This window comes from Lactuca serriola, chromosome 1, assembly GCF_051521515.1.
Source record: "Lactuca serriola cultivar US96UC23 chromosome 1, Lser_US96UC23_V15, whole genome shotgun sequence".
Lineage (NCBI taxonomy): Eukaryota > Viridiplantae > Streptophyta > Magnoliopsida > Asterales > Asteraceae > Lactuca > Lactuca serriola.
The window spans coordinates 26,200,636-26,222,566 of NC_136408.1; the positions used below are offsets into that span (position 1 = coordinate 26,200,636).

The 21,931-nt window shown below is 33.0% G+C and overlaps 4 protein-coding genes across 5 annotated transcripts; 3 read left to right on the forward strand and 1 right to left on the reverse strand.

Annotated features, from left to right (window-relative positions):
• The first annotated feature begins 1,847 nt into the window (after positions 1-1,847).
• Positions 1,848-4,028, forward strand: LOC145078702 (uncharacterized). Its single transcript, XM_079023067.1, has 5 exons — positions 1,848-2,165; positions 2,258-2,386; positions 2,930-3,094; positions 3,189-3,494; positions 3,759-4,028. Exons 1-5 carry the CDS (start codon positions 1,893-1,895, stop codon positions 3,897-3,899), a joined length of 1,014 nt encoding a protein of 337 aa, XP_078879193.1. The 5' UTR covers positions 1,848-1,892; the 3' UTR covers positions 3,900-4,028.
• Positions 4,029-9,332: 5,304 nt separating this feature from the next.
• On the forward strand, positions 9,333-11,707 carry LOC145078718 (B3 domain-containing protein Os06g0194400-like). Its single transcript, XM_079023068.1, has 7 exons — positions 9,333-9,632; positions 10,029-10,127; positions 10,278-10,309; positions 10,396-10,570; positions 10,668-10,874; positions 10,948-11,035; positions 11,497-11,707. Exons 1-6 carry the CDS (start codon positions 9,498-9,500, stop codon positions 11,002-11,004), a joined length of 705 nt encoding a protein of 234 aa, XP_078879194.1. The 5' UTR covers positions 9,333-9,497; the 3' UTR covers positions 11,005-11,035; positions 11,497-11,707.
• Positions 11,708-15,568: 3,861 nt separating this feature from the next.
• Positions 15,569-18,791, forward strand: LOC145078734 (putative protein phosphatase 2C 12). The gene is made up of 10 exons (XM_079023069.1): positions 15,569-15,838; positions 16,078-16,414; positions 16,579-16,750; positions 16,841-16,994; positions 17,093-17,156; positions 17,308-17,415; positions 17,513-17,638; positions 17,727-17,971; positions 18,074-18,279; positions 18,362-18,791. Exons 2-10 carry the CDS (start codon positions 16,214-16,216, stop codon positions 18,388-18,390), a joined length of 1,305 nt encoding a protein of 434 aa, XP_078879195.1. The 5' UTR covers positions 15,569-15,838; positions 16,078-16,213; the 3' UTR covers positions 18,391-18,791.
• A 1,246-nt stretch (positions 18,792-20,037) lies between these two features.
• On the reverse strand, positions 20,038-21,326 carry LOC145078750 (uncharacterized). 2 transcript variants are annotated; one of them, XM_079023070.1, is made up of 3 exons: positions 21,193-21,326; positions 20,909-20,964; positions 20,038-20,710 (listed from the first exon to the last, which is right to left on the reverse strand). In XM_079023070.1, the coding sequence occupies exon 3, from the start codon at positions 20,680-20,682 to the stop codon at positions 20,107-20,109; it is 576 nt and encodes a 191-aa protein (XP_078879196.1). In that variant the 5' UTR covers positions 20,683-20,710; positions 20,909-20,964; positions 21,193-21,326; the 3' UTR covers positions 20,038-20,106. The 2 variants fall into 2 exon arrangements, with proteins under 2 accessions (XP_078879196.1, XP_078879197.1); XM_079023071.1 differs by having other exon boundaries at positions 20,038-20,713.
• Positions 21,327-21,931: the final 605 nt, after the last annotated feature.

The following is a 21,931-nucleotide window of genomic DNA, read 5'->3' on the forward strand; positions in this document are numbered from 1 at the left end:
AAATAGTTACCCAAATATAAACAAAACGAAAAGTAAAAATTAAATTACACGAATGGTCCTTGTGGTTTGGGAGAATTTGTGTTTTTTTGTCCCTAACTTATTTTTTTTAACTTGGATAGTCCCTATTGTTTACTTTTGTTGCACGTTTGGTATCTGTCTTTCGTAAAAATACTATTGTGCCCTTATTAATTTATTTTTAATTAATTTTCTTATTTATGTATTTATTTTTTACATATTTAAAATTTTAATAGACCCCGCATATTTGTATCTCTCCTCGGATGATCCCTACTGTTTATTTTTTAATTAATTTATTTATCTTTTTAACTCGGATGGTCTCTACTGTTTAATTTTGTTACGATCTTGGTCTCTGTCTTACCTAAAAAGACTATTGTGCCCTTATTAATTAATTTTGTTGTTTATGTACTTATGCTTTCTATATTTAAGTAAATTTAATAGACCCCACATATCTGTATCTCCTCACCATCCCATCTTTCTTCCTTCTCAACTTCTATTTATTTTCCATCTTTAGTGATATTAACGTCTTCATCATCCCTTCTTTTTTCGGTCATTTAACTCCGTCGAATCAACACCACAACCTACTAAAGATGAAGAAACAGTAGGTTATGGTGCTGCTTCACCAGAGTTGAAGTACCAAAAAACGAAGGATGGTGAAGACGTCGATATTACTAAAGATGGAAAAGAAATAGAAGTTGGGGACGATGAGAGATGGGATGGTGACCGGTAAGACTCAATTTAAAGTTCTCAAATCTGGTTTCAAGTTTACGGTGAGGAAATACACATATGTGGGGTATATTAATTTTTTTAAATATATAAAAAATAAATACATAAATAAGAAAATTAATTAAAAAATAAATTAATAAGGGCAAAATAGTCTTTCTAGGTAAGACAGAGACCAAAACCGTAACAAAATATACAGTACGAACCATCCGAGTTAAAAAAATAAATTAATTAAAAAATAAACAGTAGGGTTCATCCGAGGAGAGATACAAATATGTGGGGTCTATTAATTTTTAAAATATGTAAAAAATAAATACATAAATAAGAAAATTAATTAAAAATTAAATTAATAAGGGCATAATAGTCTTTTTAAGAAATATAGTGACCAAACGCGCAACAAAAATAAACAATATGGACCATCCAAGTTAAAAAGAAAAAAGTTAGGGACCAAACACACAAATTCTCCCAAACCACAGGGACCATTCGTGTAATTTAATTTTTACTTTTCGTTTTGTTTATATTTGGGTAACTATTTTTTTTATACATATCTAGGTAACGAACTTGTTGAAAGCGTTCACATCTAGGATTTAACCTGCTATAGCAGGTTATAATGGTCATATATGAACACTTCCAACAAGTTTGTTACTTAGATGTGTACAAAAAAAAGATAGTTACCCAGATATGAACATTCCGAAAAGTTAATTACCTTAACAAGTCATATTCCCATAAATATATCATTTCTTTCTCTAATAACAAAAACTTAAAAACATGCCAAAACGAAGTAGTATATTTTTTTTATCAAATAAAAAAAATTAAAAGAAAAATGTCAAAAACAATAGAAATTAAATATCCTTTTATATTTTACTTCGATCAATTTAAGTGATAACATGTATTATATTAGTATCCTAAAATATTATTAAATTTCATTAAATGAGTATTAAATATTAGACCTTTATTGCTTTATTGAATAGGATGATATGTAACGACAAAAAAAATAGAAAGATATTTAATTGACCAAAAACAAAGTAGTATAGAATATTACAATTGGCTCAATTTTATGATTATCAATTTTTTATTTTTGACTTGTTTCACATTCAAATATCCCCTTTTTGACATGTTGGAACATTTATTCGCCGAGCCGACGACGGTGAAGTATGAAAGTGTTGGTGACAGGTGCTTCAGGTTACTTAGGTGGAAGACTCTGCCATGCGCTCCTCCGTCATGGCCACTCCGTTCGGGCGTTCGTCCGTCGCACCAGTGATCTGTCCTCCCTTCCTACTCTTTCCGACGGCGTACCTCTAGAACTTGCCTATGGTGACGTTACGGACTATTCGTCACTTCTCGCAGCTTGCTCCGGCTGCCAGGTGGTTTTCCACGCCGCTGCTCTAGTGGAACCATGGCTTCCAGATCCTTCCAAATTTGTCTCTGTAAGTTCAATAGACTTGATTCTGAAATTAAATTTGATCAGAAAAATAAAAAAATTTGGATTGTTTTGATTTAGTCTGATTACAATGACTAGGTCAATGTTGGAGGGTTGAAGAACGTAATTCGCGCGTATAAGGAAACGGATGTGATAGAGAAGATCATTTATACCTCATCATTTTTCGCGCTAGGGTCAACCGACGGATATACTGCCGATGAAAGTCAAGTAACTACTTCTGCTAATTTCGTTTTATAATCATATCCTGTGAATTGTTCTGCGATTAAGTGAGAATTTTCCGCTGTGAATTCAACCTATCACTTTACAATTGACAATCGGCGTTTCTAGTTTTCTAATTTGTTCAATTTTCTGTTGTAATATCTTTCTATAACTTAATGTCTGTCTGCTTTACTTTAATTGTCCTTCCTATCCTTTGATTTGTGGACAAACGAAGAGTTAAAAAGGGGAAAACGATCAAAAAGGTGCAAATTTGTTCGTTTTTTAACCAATTATGCTTATGGAACTTAAATTTAAAGCTTTTTGAAGCTGATGGAGCTTTTCTCTGATCAATACCTTTAATTGCTATTAGCACAATACCATTAATACACATCCACTTTCAAAACACAAGACTTTCATTTTACCAAATATAACTCAAATCCATAATCAGTGATGCATGAAGAATATATGATCTGGTACTTGTTTTAGTGGTAATTAGTTCATGGATAAAGTAACATAACATAACCTTACTTGAGTTGAATCCATTCTTTATAGATGCATTCAGCCAAGTTTTTCTGTACTGAATACGAGAAATCAAAGGCTGTAGCTGATAAGATTGCTCTAGAAGCTGCAAATGAAGGGGTACCTATTGTGGCTGTTTATCCTGGAGTTATATATGGACCTGGGAAAGTCACTGCTGGGAATGTGGTGGCCCGATTGGTAATTTCATAACATGATAATTTTACTAATTTTATAGGCTAGTTACTATAATAATTCTATAACAGTAGTTTCTGTTTGTTGTTATGATTAACAGATTGTAGAACGATTTAATGGACGACTACCTGGGTATATAGGTCATGGAAGTGATAAGTTCTCTTTTAGTCATGTAGATGATGTGGTAGATGGCCATATTTTGGCTTTAGACAAAGGCAAACCAGGTGAAAGATACCTTCTTACAGGAGAAAATGCATCATTCATGCATGTTTTTGATATTGCTGCAACTATAACCAACACAAAAAGACCTTTTTTCAACATTCCATTGTTCCTCATCAATCTTTATGGTTGGGTATCCGTGGTGTTCTGTAAAATCACCGGAAAACTTCCACTCATCAGCCCCCCGGTATTTACATTTCCGTTTACATTATTTACAAATTTGTTACACACTATTTTCTATGACGAGGATGAGATGGACATTTATGTCTTTTCCATAGACGAGTGACTGAGAACAAGTCTCTGGTCCCATCTTTTGGATGGGATGGAAAAATGCAACTTTTGTCTGATTGACATTGGTCTTAGTCAAATCAAATGTAATACAGCTTGTCATGTCATATCATGTTTCTTTTTTTGCTTACAATATAATGATTGTTGGTTTAATATTGAACAGACTGTGCGTGTTTTGAGTCATGAGTGGGCTTATTCGTGTGAGAAGGCGAAGAGAGAACTTGGGTACAAGCCGAGAAGTTTGAAAGAAGGTCTAGAAGAGGTTCTTCCTTGGTTGAAGGACTTAGGTGATATTAAATACTAACAAATACACGTTAACAAGATCCTAAATATTACACTTTTTTTTTGTTAAAAAAAATGATTTTGATTTGGTGTATTGTTATGAGCTTGACTTTCGAAGTAAAGCGTGTGAAAAGTTTAATATTGTTGCTAATTCATCTTGGTTCAGGGAAATCCAATGATTAAGAGAACTAAGTGATCTTAAAGCATCCATAATAGGAGAGTTTTTTGTTGGAGTTTTTTCATTAAAAAAGCTTAAAATGAAAAAGTTTAACTTGTCTCCAAAATAACAGTTTTTTCGAATTGCTTTTTTATAGGACCCTTGTCTAATTTGTAGAATAGCTATAGGACCCATCAAATTGTTGAAAAATCTTCCAAGAGATTGTTAATTAATAAGCTGTTTGAAAAACTTTAGGTTTGGAAAAGCTTCAACAATGGTTTCTTTAAATTTCATTTCATGAGTTTTTGAACTGAACAAACTATTTAAAATGTCTCAAAAAAATCTTATTATAGATGCTCTTACTTATGGAAATTTCAATTATTAAGACAACTATAGGGTAAATTACACCAATCGTCGCTCGTGCAGGTGCTGAAAAGCGCGTTTAGTCCCTATTTTCAAAAATTAACTTGGATCGTCCCTCATTTGTCTAAAACTTGCACGCTTCGTCCCTTGTACACATTTTTGTTGCAATATTAGTCCTTTCCATATCTGAAATGACCATAATGCCCTTTATGTTTATATTTTCCAATTAATTTTATGTTATTATCATTATTATTAATTAAGAAAGAAAAAAAAACATGTGGTCCCACTTCATACCCAATCACATCTCTCCACCCACCGTACCTTCCCTTTATTGTCTCTCTTCTCCAAACTCTTCAAAAACCCTAATGCCCTTTAAGCCACCGTCAGTGGATACCACCGTCGTTTTACACTCCAACCACATTCATGGAATGCACCGCCGTTTTACACACATCACACTCCAGCCACCATCTTTTCCGACATAAGTGGTTTTGAATCGTCTAAAATCGATGCCTCCATCTGTGATTCAGTCTTCGATCTCCGATATCCCTCAGCTAGGGCTTCGTCACATGTACCCTGCCATCGGCGTCGGCTAGGGTTTCGATAGATGTCATAAAGCTCTATGCATTTCGACATATTTATAGAGATCGATCTCTGCCTCCATCGTGACTGTGATATAGAGACCAGCAAGCTCCACATTTGAAGTCGATGTCGATGTAAGCGTGGTGGTTGGATGATTTCAGGTGTAAGGTGGAGAAGGCGATGAACAGTGTAGGTTTCACCTGCACCTCCTCTTAATTGATCATAGGAGTATGGTTTTATGTCCCCCAACCTTCGACCCTATATCTCTCAATCATAGATTCCTCTTCAAATTTCTTTTTTTTTTCTTTCTTTTGGGTTACAAGTCTGATCAGTTGAAGATTAGTAGATATGGTAGGGTAGGTGATGGTCCTGATGGTCGATTATGATGGATGTTGGTGGTTGTGAATGGCAATAATGAACGGGGAGGGTAGGTGTCGGAGTTTAAGGATGGGATAAGAGAGAGAGAGAGAGAGAGAGAGAGAGAGAGAGAGAAGCGGTGGTTACCGGTGGCGGTGGATGGTGGTCGGAGGTCAAGGGTGGCCGGAGGTGGATGGTAGCCGGAAGTGACTGCAGTTCGAGGTGGTTGATGGCCAAAAGGGTTTGAACTCCTTTTTAAGGGATGTTTCCTTTTCTAAAAATAATGATTATAAAAAAATAATAGATAAGTTATAAACAATTAAAAAATAAATGAAAAAGAAAAAGAAAAGGGCAAGATAGTCATTTTACGTCTGCGAGGGACGTAACGTGCACCTTTTAACGATACGAGGGACGGTTCGAGTTAATTTTTGAAAATAGGGACTAAACACGCTTTCTGGCATGCGCACGAGGGACTAATGGTGTAATTTACTATAATATTGTGCACAAGAGTTAAGGCCTTTTCCAATGGGCCACTATATCACAAAAATGAAGGCCAAATTCTTTCCAACCGGACTTCAAACGCACCGACAATTTAGTGTGAGTCAATAGTGGTTGCTACATATAGCAGCGGACCACCGTCTCGAACACCAAAACCCCTTTTCAATAGTATAATTAGGGGTGTAAGTGAGACAAGCCAACTCCTGAGAAACTCAAGACCGACTTGGAAAATACTTGAAATCGACTCGACCTTAATCGAGCCGAGCTCGAGCTCGAGCTACTCGAGTACCTTATCGAGCCGAACTCAAATACTAGAATACTCAGCTTGTAAGGCTCGCGAGCTTAGTCGAGCTTAATGTAATTTACATATACGCCATTTCTTTATAATTGTTCATTTATAGCTAATATGTCATTTCTTTATAATTATTCATTTATGACATATATGGTTGATGTTATATTGATATTAGGTGATTAAGAGTGGGTTTTTTTTTTTTTTTTTTTTTTGTATTTTGGATATTTGTATGTGGAATGTTTAATATTTCTTACTCAATTTAGTGATTTTGATTTTTTAAAAAATATTAGTCGAGCCAAGCCGAGCTGAGCTCGAGACTGTCAAGTATTTCACGAGCCCGGACTCAAGCTTAAAATCAAGGCTCGAGTCGAGTTCGAGCCGAGTTTCGAGCTCGAGTATTTTAGTCGAGCCGAGCTTCGAGCTTGGTAGTATTCGGCTCGACTTGGCTCGTTTACACCCCTAAGTATAATAATATTATCTACTCATCAATTAATTCCCAAACTATTATATACCTTGTATTTTATATGATTTATTTATAATAATTAATATATTTGTAATGATTTTGATATTTTCCAAAAAAATCAAAAGGCCGTAAAATCTCTTTCTATAAATGCCACGACCTTAAACCTATATTATTAGTAGATATTTGTAGATTTTAATTTTAATGCAAAAATAAAGATATTATAAATGTGACAACCTTAAACCTATATTATTAGTAGATATTTGTATATTTAAATTTTAATGATTAGCTATATTACACACTAGGTGTGTGAGCCGTGTATTACACGGGTTTATTAAAAGGTCCAAAAGTAAAAAGTTTGAGCAAAAAAAAGACAATTCATGCAAGTTTTGGTAATCATAATGACCATGTTCATAATAAAATAAGTAACAACTGAGTTTGTGACTTTTGGTAAATCACATAGACCATTTATGTAATTTAATATGAATTCACAAATGGAATGTATTATCTATATTAATATAATTATACATTAATTAATATATTAATAGAAAGAAGAATTCACAAATAGAAAGTTATTATGTATATTAATTAATATACTAATAAATTAATTAATATGAGATGTCATTTAATAGGTAGAATTTGATTAAAAATGAAAAATTCTATAAAAATGACAAGTGGATATTAAATAATTTAAAAAATCTAGAAAATGACAAGTATCAAAATAAATAAGAAGAGGACATGTGGTAAAATCTTTCTTATTTATTAGGATAGATTGATAAAGTTTATTGATAATTTTAAAGAATATGCTATTTTATTATTAAAATATTCGGTTGCCTGGGACCACCTAGATCATATGTTTGATGTTATAGGTTTTGGTTTCAAGTAGCATAGTTGGATCTGAGGCTGTCTAAGCTCTTCTAGATCGTCCATTTTGTCAAATGGAAATCCTACATATGAGTTTCAAATGTGTAGGGGTTTGAGACAAAGTGATCCTTTATTGAATTTATTGTTTATTATTGCTATGGAAGGGTTGGATGTGTGCATGAAGGATGCCATTCGTAATTCGCTTTTTAAAGGTGTGAGTAATGGCTATCATCAAGTGTAGCTTTCTCATTTTTTCTATGCGGATGATGTCATATTTATGGGAGAGTGGGACATTGATAATGTGTGAAGACCGATCCGTATTCTCAAAATGTTTTTCATGGCTTATGGTTTGCAAATTAATTTTCATAAGTTAGTACGTTATGGATTGGTGTGACTTCTGGTAAGTGTCGTCAGACGGCTTGGGAATGCTTGGGAGTGCTTAGAGATATTTCGTCAAAAGCTTTCTCTTTGGAAAACAAGGATGTTTTCCATTGGTGGGAGACTGATGTTGGTTAAGTCTATGCTTGGAAGCCTTGGAATTTATTACTTGTCAATCTTCAAGACATTTGTTGCATTGTGTCACAAGTTAGAAAGTCTTCGTTCTAGATTCTTTTGGGATGCGGAGGACAGAGATCAGATTTGCATTGGGTTAAGTGGAATGTTATTCCTAGCTCTAGATATAATGGTAGGTTGTCGGTTGGGAGTTTGGTTGCGGTTAATCAAGCTTTGTTTTATAAGTGGAGGAGCTTTGTTTTACGTTTAATAAAGCTTCTGTTGGTTCGGTTGATCAAGAGTTGTTACAAAATTGATTCTGGTTTTTCGTAGCCATCCTTAGGTAAATCGAACCCAAGTTTTTGGTCGGCTATTGTTAAAGTGGTGTGGGATTTGCACAACAATGGTTTGATTCCTTTTGATGTTATTAGAAGACAAGTTGGTAATGGTACATGCACGAGATTCTAGAAGGATGTGTGGGTTGGCGATGAGTTTTGAGTGCTCGGTTTCCCAGATTGTTTGCGTTGTTGCTAAATGGTGATGCTTATGTTAGTGATTATTGGACAAATAATAATTAGGAGATTGCTTGGAGGAAACCGATTGTTGGTGGGGCTTTGGCGGTGGAGTTTCAGTAACCGATGGAGATGTTGGATTCAATGCAAATTCCGAATAGGATGGACTTATGGGAGTCAGTTTAGAGGATCATTTATTGGTGAAGGGTGTTAGATCTTGTTTAGATATTGTTTAGATCTTTTTTCTCTTCTCTCTCTGGTGGTGTTGCTATTAGGTGGAATAAGTTTATCCCAATAAAAGTTAATCTTTTTATTGGAAGATTTATTCTTAACAGTTGCCGATTAGATGTAATCTTGATACTGAGCATTTGTTCTTGAAATTTTTTCTAGCTCGAGCTATTTAGGAGAAGTTTGCAATTTGGGTTGATCAATTTGTGCCTTCGTTTGATTCGGTCGATCTTTTATTTCAGTGGATTAATGGTTATGTCGTGGCTAATTTAGAAAATTGGTCATGGAGACAATGTGTAATATCGGAATGTGATGGTTTTTGGGAAGGTGAAGTATAAAAGAGAGTTGTTTAGAAAATTGGTCATGGAGACAATGTGTAATATCGGAATGTGATGGTTTTTGGGAAGGTGAAGTATAAAAGAGAGTTGATGTACGATTCCATTGTTACTTTTTTCTTTGGATTGTAACAAAATTAATTAATTTATAATGTTTAACTTGGTGATAGATGATAGATCATTATATAACTTAAAATTAACTGCTAGACATATTCATTTTGCATCTCTTGAAAAAGTAAATACATCCCAATTATAAAATCGTGCAGCGATTTATTTACCAGCCATTAATTAAACCCTGTCCATAAACCCGCCCACATTCCTTTTCAAATTGTTGGAATGAATTCTAACGGTCGACTCTGAGGAAACCCTAGTCAAATTTTCTTCATTACCTTCGCCGATTCTATCACCACCATAACCATCACCATCATATCTCTCTCCCTCTCTCTAACATTCAGCCAAGAAGAAGGTGAAACAGAAAAAAACATGGTGGTCTCAAAGAAAAACTATGAGGATTTGCGTAAGCAAAGGTTGGAGGAGAACAAGAAACGGATGGAAGAGCTTCATCTTCCTCAGCTCACTCAAGCTCTAAAAACCGCTCACTCCCCTACACCTTCTCCGGTTTCTTCCTACTCTCTGTCTCTCTCATTCTGTTATTTTTGTCTGAGAACCAGTTTACATCAACACACACTCTCACATTTTCCATCACAAAATCCTAGACCTATTGAGACACGTGTTTGATTCGAATTTCCCAAGCTATAATGAAATATGTTTATGTAATTGGTTTAGCTTAGGGTTTCACGAACCAATTGTAAAAGTAACCTGTTATCCCTACTTAACACAATGAAAGGTGTAAAATGTTGCACCGATTAAGTTTTCTTAATTTTGAGCCAAACCTAGTTTTCCTTGTCTGTAACAATAGTAAGATGAAGCTTAATGAGCCCAAATTTGTGCATTGTGTCTCGATATTGGATTTTTATTGCGATCTAAACTTGGTTTTCTGTGTAACAATGAAAGATGAAGCGCACAAAACCTCGTGTCATTGGGACAGAAATGGTGGAGGTCAGAAGGTCAAGTCGTGTTGCGCATCTTCCTGCCCCTGTTTACAAGGAAATCGTATGTTTCTCTTGTTTCTTCTCCCTCTTAGCTCCATTGTTTTGCTTAATCCATTTTTAGGGATCTTTTTGTGGTATTGCATACAAATTTGGAAAAAGATCAGGACCCAAAAAGTTATTGATCCTTTTGGACGTTTTCTTTCTGTTGTAGGTGGTTTATGAGCGAGTTGAGTTACCAAGAAGGTAAGCTTTTAGTAATTTATCCTAAAAGTTATTCCATGAATCATGATTACCCATTGAGTTTTCTCTTTTGCATAAAAATTGTGTAGTGGAAGAAGGTATAGCTATTCACGAAGGGACTTGGGGAATCGTGTGTACGCATCTGATGAAGCTAGGGACTATGCAATAAACAAAGCCGAAGAACTTGAAGCTAAACTTGAAGGTGGTCATCCTTCATTTGTTAAACCCATGCTTCAATCACATACAACTGGTGGATTTTGGCTGGTTAGTTCTTCTTATTTGTTTTTTCTTTCTTTTGTTGCATATATAAAAAATACTCATGTGATAGTAATTAATGTGACTGATGTGTTTAATAAAACAGGGTCTTCCAACTCATTTCTGCAGGAAAAGCCTACCAAGGACAGATTGCACTGTGACATTGATAGATGAAGAAGGTGAAGAGTTTCCAACTGTGTATTTGGCTCACAAAGGAGGCCTTAGTGGTGGATGGAGGGGTTTCTCCATTCATCATCAACTGGTAGATGGAGATGCACTTGTTTTCCATCGAATTCAACCTACTGTCTTTAAGGTTTGATTATTACTCATTATTATTCTATGTTGATATGTTCAATTGCCATTTTTACAAATGTATACCATTCTAGGTGTATATTATAAGGTGCAAAGATTATGATGAAGAGGGTGAAAATTTGGAGGCTTAAGTTTATGCACAGATTGAACAAATTAATTTAGGTAATTCTCAAGTCTTTCTGATTGATTTTTCAATCTAACGCTTCATTTTTGCAGTGTCGTGAAAATGGTTTTTCGAAAATTCAAAGAGAAAAAACTTTAAAGAAAATGTTTGATAAAAAGTTTATGATTTTCGCTATAATATGAAGTGGACCTATTGGAATAAGAAGGTTATTTATCGAAATAGTAAAAAAAAAAAATGGTTATATTTTATGACAAATCAAAAGCCATAAATCATATGTCATAATTGCACATGTATTTCCATGTGTGTTGGTACATAGAGAGCCATCCTTACAGGTTGTTCATTATGTTACATAAATAACTTCAAAAAGGGTAACTTTTTTTCCCCTTAGAATATAGATTCGTTTTTTTAATAAAGTAATTCAAGAGATTGTAAATCTAAAACTAAACATGTTAGTCCACTAATCTACTTTTTATATCTCATTTTCCCATTTACTTTGTAGGATGAAATTCAGCACATTTTTGGAGATATTATTTGATCGAGTGCTGGTTGGTTTCTTTTATGTAGAGTTTAGGACTAACAAAGGGTTAATGCCTTTTAGCTAAAGATGTAATTTATGAAGTATGAAATTACAATTATGCCATACCCAGTTGTATTTCTATTTTTGTATGTTGGGGTATTCAAGTTTGGAAAGTTTGAAAAATGGTTGCAAATTGAGGGTTGAAAATATGGTGAGTGGGGTTGTATGTGTATTAAAGAAAGAAACAGATGGATCCAGCTAATTGGGTGAAGTGAATGAACCCTGTCCAAGTCCTTGTCCACCTTGGAAAACCTACTCAATCAATTTTCACTTTCTTCCATTAACTTAAAGACAAAGGTCAAAAGAAAATGAAACCAAAAGGATCAGTTGTGTCAAAACAAAAAGGGTTTTATAACTTTTTGTAAACTAAATGGACCCCACTAAATGGAAAAGATTTTTTTTCTCTACATTTTTAGAATATTTAAATGTTAATATTATGCATAAACTTAATTTGATGCATAAACTTGGTACATATCATTGAATTATTCTAAATGAAAGTTTATTATAAACTAGGTGTGAAACCTATGTATTATATGGATTTATTTAAAAAAAATTAAATATGAAATTTTAATAATTTGAGAAGTTTGAATTTATAAGAAAAAAATAAGAAAAAATTTAAATTATTAAATTAATGAGACTTTAATACGTTGAATACATTATATATATAAATTATTTCTAATAAATACCTTACATATATATTACCTTACATATTAAATGTGAAATTTTAATTTAATAAAATAAAAATTACAATAAAATGACAAGTGGAAAATAGAAAATTCAAAAAATCTAGAAAATATCATGTGTACAAATGAAGGAGAAGATAACATGTGGCAAAAAAAACCTTTATTTATTAAGAAGGAGTTGGGTATTTATATTTTGCCACTAACACTTAGTAAAAAATCAAAACTTTTTTTTTATTATTTTTAATTTTTATAATGTAACGTATACCAAGTAACAGGGTGGCGAAGTGAAGTCTAACTCTGAATTGACGGCAATGAATGCGACACAAATCCAACAAATAAAAACGGCGAATAATTGGGCTTTCCGCCGCTGCCCCAGTCGTAAATCATAATATTCTAATAATTACTTTTACACCCTTTGCTTATTTGGCCACTTGAAGTCTTTCTCCTTATACATTTATAAATTAACAGTTTAGTCCCTCTAACCAAAACCAACTAAAACCTTACCCACAAATTATTAGATACCATACTTTGAAATATTATTCGATTAGAGATCAATGTTAACTGATTATAAACTATCTATTGACATTTTGTGGAAGTGGATTAAAAGAACTCTATTCATGCATCTGTTTGATGTCAATTCTCTATTAATTACAAGTTCATTTCTTTAGGTATTCATCTATGTTCAATGGACATGGTCTATTAAAAGAACTCTATTAATGAGTAGCATAATGCATATTGTAACCAACATATATATTACAAAATTAGGTAAGAATACATGGGGAAAAATATTTAAAATTAGCTGATGAATAAAGTCAAAGCCTATCAACTCCTCTTTATTTGATTAACTTCAAATTTTAGTTTGAATATCATAAACTTCAACTTTTAGGTGATATGTAAAAAAAAAAATCAAACTTTGTCTTAGTCTCTAGTTTCTTCACTAAAGTTTAATAAACTTGAACTTTGTAGAAACAACCGTTTATAATAATATAGATAAAGTTAGTTGTCATTTTTTGTTCTAGTTTGATGCAAAGAACGACAATCCATTTAAGTCCACATCACCTCAAATGAAACTTTTGTAAAGTTTAAGGTTTTTTTTTTTATTTTATTTTATTTTTTTTTTATTTTTTATTAATAACTTTCGTGACCATGTTAACAAATTAAAACTAAGCTGGTTGTCATAAACAAATACATTGCATATAATACACAAAGAACCGAGGGACTGAATATGTATTTTACGTAAAGAAGATGGGCAAACATCAACATTTATAGTACCATATAATTTCCATATGTTTCTCCGTGCTATCAGGAAGAATTTGTCAATTTGCAATTTGTTCTCGTTTTATCATAACTTACAGCTGGTGTCCTATAAAAATAGAAACATCCACTTAATCCCCAATTATTTTTATATTATTGCATATGGGTCCACGTATAGCGGTTTCATTTCCATTGAAATTGATACGATTTATGATGCATGTAATTTAAAGACATGTTTGAAACTTTGAATATTAATCAAATAATTTAAATACTATAAACAATGATAAACTAAGATACTTTTATGTATAAATCAATATGACAATGTCATCATCTTTTTTACAATATTTCATAAAAGACTAAATCTTATTTGAGAAAAATACAACTCTTTTAACAAAAAACTCAAAAAAGAAATATTATAATGATACATTGTTTTGGCTAACTATATACTATAATAATACAAAACTATATATAATTATTAATATGAAAATACGAACATGTTAAAAAGGATACTGTGCACTACACTCCATGTGGTTTTGACCAAATCTCCGAACTGTTGGTCACAAAGGTCACGAGAATACGCATTCGTGAAGGACCCACCCTTTCGGTAATTCTTTTACCCAAATATGGAGAATGAATGTCATAATATGTCAAACTCAAAACAAAAGGAGTACAGAAAGGTATAGTATTAAACTTTTTTTTTTCGTTTTCTTTATTATATTTTATTCAAGTTATCATTAGTTATTTAATTTGATTTTTTGTTTATTTTAATCATCCTAACTGATGATAACCCATAATCTCGTGATATTGTTACTTACTTTTTTCTATGTTGGCAATATAAATCATTATACTGGTATTACAGGGTAATAGCAATTTTTCATTATTGATTTTTTTTTAATGTTTTGTTTTATTCATTATATCTTTATATTTTGTTTAAGCTATTATTAGTCGATAAACTTGTCTCTTTTAATCATTTTAGCATCGTAATCGGAAATAACTTGGTTTTTATGACGTGTTTGTTGACTTAACTACGAATGATGTCGTTTTAGGGATGTGTTTAACCTAAAATCCATCTTTCTCTTTGAACAGAAGTGAGAATCAAACGTTAGAGCGTCGAACTCGTGCGTAAACTTTCAATTTATGAGTTTGAAATCTCCAATTAGAGTATTGGTAGTGGGAATCGAAGCAACACTGTGACCCCAAATCCGGGTACGTAAGTGTTGTTGGCTAAAATGAATAAAATTAACCACCTCATCATCAATTTATATAAGGGGATGCTGACATGTAATGCCAACATGGAAAAACTTGGTCACCTCATCAGGTTATGAGTTTTCACCAGTTATGATGGCTAAAACAAATAAAAAGACGAGTTCAGTGACTAATAATAAATTAAAAAATATATATATAAATATTAAAATAAAATACTAGAAAAAGGTTCAGCGACAAAAATAACCTGTCTCTCCATCTAGAATGCTATCTTGTATATGTTAAACTAAGATTGAATTATGAACCCTATTCCTTAGAAGAGGAACATTGAAGGATTTTTGGATGGTGAATTCGGAAAAAAATCTTTCGGTTCATAGTCTTAGGTGCATGCAATAAAAGTCGTATATAAGGTTGTATGATCAAACCAAATACATTTATAGATATATAAAGTAATATGCATATTATATTTTTGTTTCTTAATTACTTAATAGACCGAATAAAGAAATAAGTTAATCTAATGAACAATATAGGAATAATTTTCTTTTGACATAATTAAAAAAAAATAAAATCAATTTAACCAAGAAATCAAGAAAATTATACTTTCACATAAAATTATAATTTTTTACAAAATTTCCGATCATTTGTTTTTTTTTTTCCTACATGAATTGTCATTTCCTTACAGATATTTTATACATCAATTATCCAAATTACTTAACAAAATAAGAAAAAGAATGTCTAAAGAATCCAATATCCACTAGGATTATCCAAATCATTGAAAAAAAAAAAAAAAACAAAGAAGAAATAAAGACATAAAAACAACTCACGACGCAGTCAGTCACAGCTCAGCTCATCTCCAAGCCGGCTTTTCGAACCGAAAACGGTGCATTCGCACATGATGAGAAAATAACATCAACGCCCAAAATGCAATAACAAATAAACCAAATAATCAACAGACGAACACAAATCCATTTGCATCCTTCCTTCTCTCTCTCCCTCTCGCGGAATTTTTGCTACGAATCTAATCGCTTTCTAATTATTGTTTTCTTTCAATTTTCTCGTTTTTTTGTCGGCAACATTCAATCGCACCCGCCATTGGAGAGTTTCGTCATCTACAACGAATTTCTGTATGTAATTTGTTTTATTTTTTTTCCCGTTAAATCTTTGAAATACATTTCAAAAGCTTTGTTGTTCTTCCTCTTTGATCATCTACATTGCTCGTTAATCAGGCTCTGATACACCAATCCACATCTTCTCCGTGTTTGATTTATTGAAAGTTTGAAATTACGATGTAAACACTTCGTTGAAATTGAATCTGATGCTTAATCTAGTGGTTTGTTTCATAATGGATCTTTTGGTATTGTAGGATTTTGTTGAGAATCTGATCATCGAATAGGAGCAGGTGGAAGGCTTTAGGCTTGAAATATTATTGCTAGGGCGCAGAGTTGAAGAATATATTCATATTTTCTCTATAAATCTGGATTTTCGAAGGGACCGAGGAAATGTCCTCCCATAAAGGTGAGCATCAAACGGTCCCGTTATCGGTGTTGCTGAAGCGTGAATTGGCAAATGAAAAGATCGAGAGGCCGGAAATTGTTAGTGGTCAAGCCAACCAATCCAAAAAAGGGGAAGATTTTACACTCATCAAGAGCGAATGCCAACGCGTATTGGGAGATGGTGTTACTACGTATTCCGTTTTTGGGGTACGTTATCTCTCTCTAAGCTTATTTTCTGTAATTCTCTACAATCTCCCAATTTGGTGATTTCGTCTGAATTAAGAAGGATTTTGAAGCAAGTGATGGTTTTAGAGATATGTTATCAGTGAGTGACTATTGTGATGGTGATCTTACAAAACTTGTATTTGCAGATACTTGATGGCCATAATGGGGCTGCAGCAGCTATTTATACCAAGGAGAATCTTTTAAACAATGTCTTAAGTGCTATTCCAGCAGACCTTAACCGGGAAGAATGGATTGCAGCATTGCCTAGGGCTTTGGTAGCCGGGTTTATAAAAACAGATAAAGATTTCCAAGAAAAAGGTGTTCACATCTTTCTTTTTCAATTCCATCTGAATCTGAACACTGTTCATATGTGGAATGGTGCTTAAATATGGTGATGAACGATTGCAGGTCAACTGTCAGGAACAACTGTGACCTTTGTAATTATTGAAGGATTCATTGTTACTGTAGCATCAGTTGGTGATTCCCGCTGTATACTTGAATCTGCAGATGGGAGCCTATATTATCTATCAGCAGATCACAGATTTGAGGACAATGAAGAAGAGTAAGTTAATCTGTTAATGTTAACTTACTTTTTGAAGTTTGAAATTTTAAGTTTGAACACAATATTATGATTTTTATGTTTTCTTTCTAATTTTGCAGGACAGAACGTGTCACTGCAAGTGGTGGTGAGGTTGGTAGGCTAAATACAGGTGGTGGTACGCAGGTATGAATCTTTTCATCTTGTTTTTTTCAGTCATTTATAACTTTATTTCCTTTTATGTTATCGTATAGAATACCCTTTATATCTTATATATATAAATGTCTGTATTAAATTGAGTTTTTACTGTTTCTGTTTATGTCAATTATCATGGCAGATTGGTCCTTTGAGATGTTGGCCTGGTGGCTTGTGTCTTTCAAGATCTATTGGAGATTTAGATGTTGGAGAGTTTATAGTTCCTGTTCCTTACGTTAAGCAAGTCAAGGTAAGTAAATTTCATTTCACTTCACTACCATGCAAAAAAGACGTAAATACCCTTCTTCTTGTAATCAATTAGAATATGACATGATTTAAACATGCAGCTGTCATCTGCTGGTGGAAGGCTAATCATTGCAAGTGATGGTGTATGGGATGCTTTATCAGCGGAAGCAGCTCTAGAATGCTGTCGTGGAATGCCGCCAGATGCAGCCGCCGGTCAAGTTGTTAAAGTAAGGGCATAATCGTCTTTTTACTTTTAGTCAACATTCATGTTTCTGTAAACATCTAGTTTTATATTCTCTTTTTTTATATATATAGGAAGCTGTACAACCGAAAGGATTACGTGATGATACAACGTGCGTGGTGGTTGACATTCTACCAGCGGAAAAGACGAATCCGCCCCCCATGCCCCAACACAAGAAGATGACAAAAGGAGTATTTAAAGTGAAAGCTATTTTTAAGAGAAAAAGCACCGAGTCAACATCTCATATTGGTGAAGAATATCTGGAGCCAGATGTAGTGGAGGAGCTCGTAGAGGAAGGATCCGCTATGCTTTCCGAAAGGTCTGTTACTCCGTTGCATTATCATCGGAATGGAATCAACAATTCAATTCCATTCCTTACATATCTAATAGTATATTGTTTTTACTTTTTTTCCGATTTCAGGTTTGATACAAAATACCCGCTTTGTAACATGTTCAAACTGTTCACATGTGCGGTTTGTCAAGTGGAAATGAAACCTGGTGAGGGTATTTCAATACACGCGGGGGGATCATGTAACACACGCAATTCAAGACCATGGGATGGCCCTTTTCTTTGTGTAACTTGTCAAGAGAAACGAGAAGCCATGGAAGGAAAAAATCATTCTGGAAGTAAGATCAATTTAATTTAATTTTTATTTTTTTGGTTTAACCCATTAAGTCTATTAATTCTAACAATTTGTAACATTGACAGATGGGCGATACAGTAGTGGAAGTGAATAGGCAGGCGATATTTGGAGCTGAGTATATATATATGGAAACACCAGAAGGTTAAGTTCCTTTCGCGAGCTTTTTTAAATTTAATTTTTTTATTTATGGGATATGAACATCTTAAGCTATAAAATTAATCAGATTAGGGTTATTGTTATTATTATTATTATTATTATTATTATTATTATTATATTATGTAGTTAAAAGTATTTTCCCTAACTCCGTGTTGATATAGCAAGAACGTGTAAGTTAATTTATATGATTACGAAAAGTCTGGTAAAAGAATTTGGAAGTTATTCATTTTTGTATACCATTTAGTAAGATCTATTGCTCTCATAGTGGAAACAGTTGTAAGATTGATTGTCTATGATTCTTGGGATTTAATTTATTGAAATTAAGAATTGATTTGGGAATTTGTTATCCTTTTGATTCGACAGAATGTTTGGCGTGTAATGTTGTCACATGCATTGTGACATTTTCATGTGAAAATAGTTATTATGTGTTATTCTTCACCCAACACTCATCGTATATGTATGTTAGATATCAACCATCGTTTTATTGCTAATTTGAGTAGCAGTTTTTGTTTTTATTTTTGCTAGATTTTTTTTTGAAACGACAATCTAGTCTACTCTTAAACTACACCTTAAATCAACATATGTCCACGACGGGACTTGCTAGATAGATCGTGATCTGAATAACATGCAACATTTAAGTTTTGTGACATAATTAGTAAGAAAAATAATTAGTTACCCAAATCAGAAAAAATGAAAAACTTAAAGAGTTATTGTTGTATCACTCAGTAAACATATTTCTTTAAAAATAGACTCACTCGGTAGTGTTTGTGATTGAATTTTTAATCAACGAACTTCTGATTTGTAGTTCCATTGTCATTTCAAAGGTTTTCTTTATAGAAGAAATCAAATACAACGAAATCTGTTTTTTTTTAATATATTTAATTTTCAATAACTTACGTAACTAACGTTTAAATATTTTTTTCCAACTATAAAGTGATGTAAAAAGATTTATGCTAGACAGCAACTTAAGTTGAAGTCAAAGAATATTTTTGTCATTGTCGCCATTTTGGCTACATGACACGGATTGCGATTGGAAAGTTGGGTAGATCCTTTTTAACATTCTTTTTGGTTCAATGACTGTTGAAACTTTTGACCAACTTTAAAAGCGTTCTAGATATATTATCCAAAAATAAAAGGCAATACTGAAAAGAACCCAACTAATTATCACTTAATACTTTAAAAAACTCATTATGCTATTTTCGTACATACATTCATTATCTTTTTTGATTTTGATTAAATTAATTATTCCAGAAAATTGTTATTGTATTGATATACACATTTCCAGAATTTCCAATTGCCATTCCACATAAGCTTTATAATTTATGTTAATAATGCATGTAATTTTTTTTTCATTACATGTCCGGTTGCGAAACACTAATTTAACCAAAAAATGATGATAACAATAATAATTGTTTTAAAGACACAGAAATAACATAATGGTTTTTTTAAAATGTTGAATTTTTCTGAGCATTGCCCAAAATAAAACTCAAACTTACAATTTTTTTTTAGTGAAAGTCATTTTATTAAGCCTTCCTTTAAGCAATACATATTAAAAATGATATAGTAATCCATTAGTTACCAACAATCAGGATAAAAAGATATCACATTGATTAAACTAAATCTCAATCCTCCATTCATTGTTTTACTACAAATCCTAGAAACATAAAAGAACAACAGAAGAAGACACCATAAAAATATAAATCAAGATCAAAAACCCAAAATGCAAAGCCCAATTCCTCTTAAACTTACCAAAATAAGTATCCGGTGGCTCTTGATAATGAATCTCATAATCATCCCTCAAAACATCTTCACCACCTCCGGCCACCACACTGCTGCTGCTGCTCATCCTCATCCTAATCTGCCTGAGTCGCTCAGTGGCTAATCCAAGTGTCAACTTATGGCACCTCCTCTGATACTTGAACCCATTGATGCACCTCAGTGTCTGAGCCACTGACACATAGAAGATGAGGTGGGAGAGAGAGAGCAGACCAATGGGTACCCAACAATGGCGGCATTGGAGCCGAGTGGACTGAACCTGAGCTGTAAATACAAGAGCTAAGAACAGGAAGAAGAACTGGAAAAGCTTCCATAGCTCCTTTTTTTGTAGGTCTACAGCTCGTTTCTTTTCTAGGGTTTTCTCGAAGTGAAGCTGGATTATGGTGTTTAGAGCTTGTAAGGCCGTTTCTTTTGGTATGGTGTAGTTATGGTGGCTGCTCTCGTATTCTGCCATTGTAGCATCAACTCGGAACTGGAAGCCCCTGCTAATCATATATAGATTCTATGAATAAAATCATACAAAAACTGTTCATGAGTAAATTGAGCAATTCGAATACTGAAATCAGCTATAACTTCAGCAACATTCAAATCTTACACATTTAATTTAAAAGCTTACAAGATCACAAAAGTGGAAATTAAAATCGAGTGAAAACAAAGGAGGTAGATAATTTGGAAAATACCTAGTTTCTGCTCGCAGTGTCGCACTTCCAGTTGAGAACTACGAGGTAGCCCTTTTCTGCATCGTCAAATAAGAGAGTTAAATTATAAAACTTGTAAAAGTTTTGAGCTACATTCGGGATCCCAAGATCCAAAATCCCAAAATTACTAAACTTATAAAATTATCAAAAGAGGGAAGCTTGTAAACAATTCAAATCAAGTCAGAGTGAAATCGAACTCATGTCTGCCTGCACCATTCGTGTGTGTGTGTGTGTGAGAGAGAGAGAGAGAGAGAGAGAGAGATTACCAGGTCACGGAGAGAGCAGCTCCACCATTTTCAGCGATTAAGGTGATAGTGAGAGTGAGAGTGAGAAAATGGGGATGATGATGTGATACTGGGATATTCAACAAAAAGCCCTAATTTCAAGCTAGGGACATTAGTTTTTTACTATTTATTTAAGTCAAAGCTATTTCCCACCTCATTATAGTCCCTAAATTATGACGGTATATTCTAAATATGTACCTCAAGTATGGAAAATTAAAGTTTAGTCCCTAGAAATACAAATTACTTCTAGGGTGAACATCAAAAAGACACTAACGTCGAGATTAGGTAATAGTGAGGAACCGGCAAAATCCGGACCGAAACCGATCTAACCAAGGCCAATTCCAAAAGTTTGGAATTGATTGGAACCACGAGTATACTAGTTTTAATGTTTTATTTCTTAGTTTTTAAGAATATTATTAGGCATTTGTCATATCATTTGTATCATTTTTTTCATCCAACATTCGATACATGTAAATCCATATTTTATAAACTAAGATTTTACTATTTAAAATAAAAGTAAAAAATAACATTTAACTAAAAAACACTACCATAAAACATAAATTAAATCTTAATACAAAAATTATAATGAAAAGAAATACTTAAAATACTACAAAAAGTAAATTAAATCCAACTGTAATACCAAATCAAAAAAAATAAGGGTTATTCTTAAAATATTTCTTATGGACTTGTAACAAAAATCTTTTATGTCATGGTGTTTGCG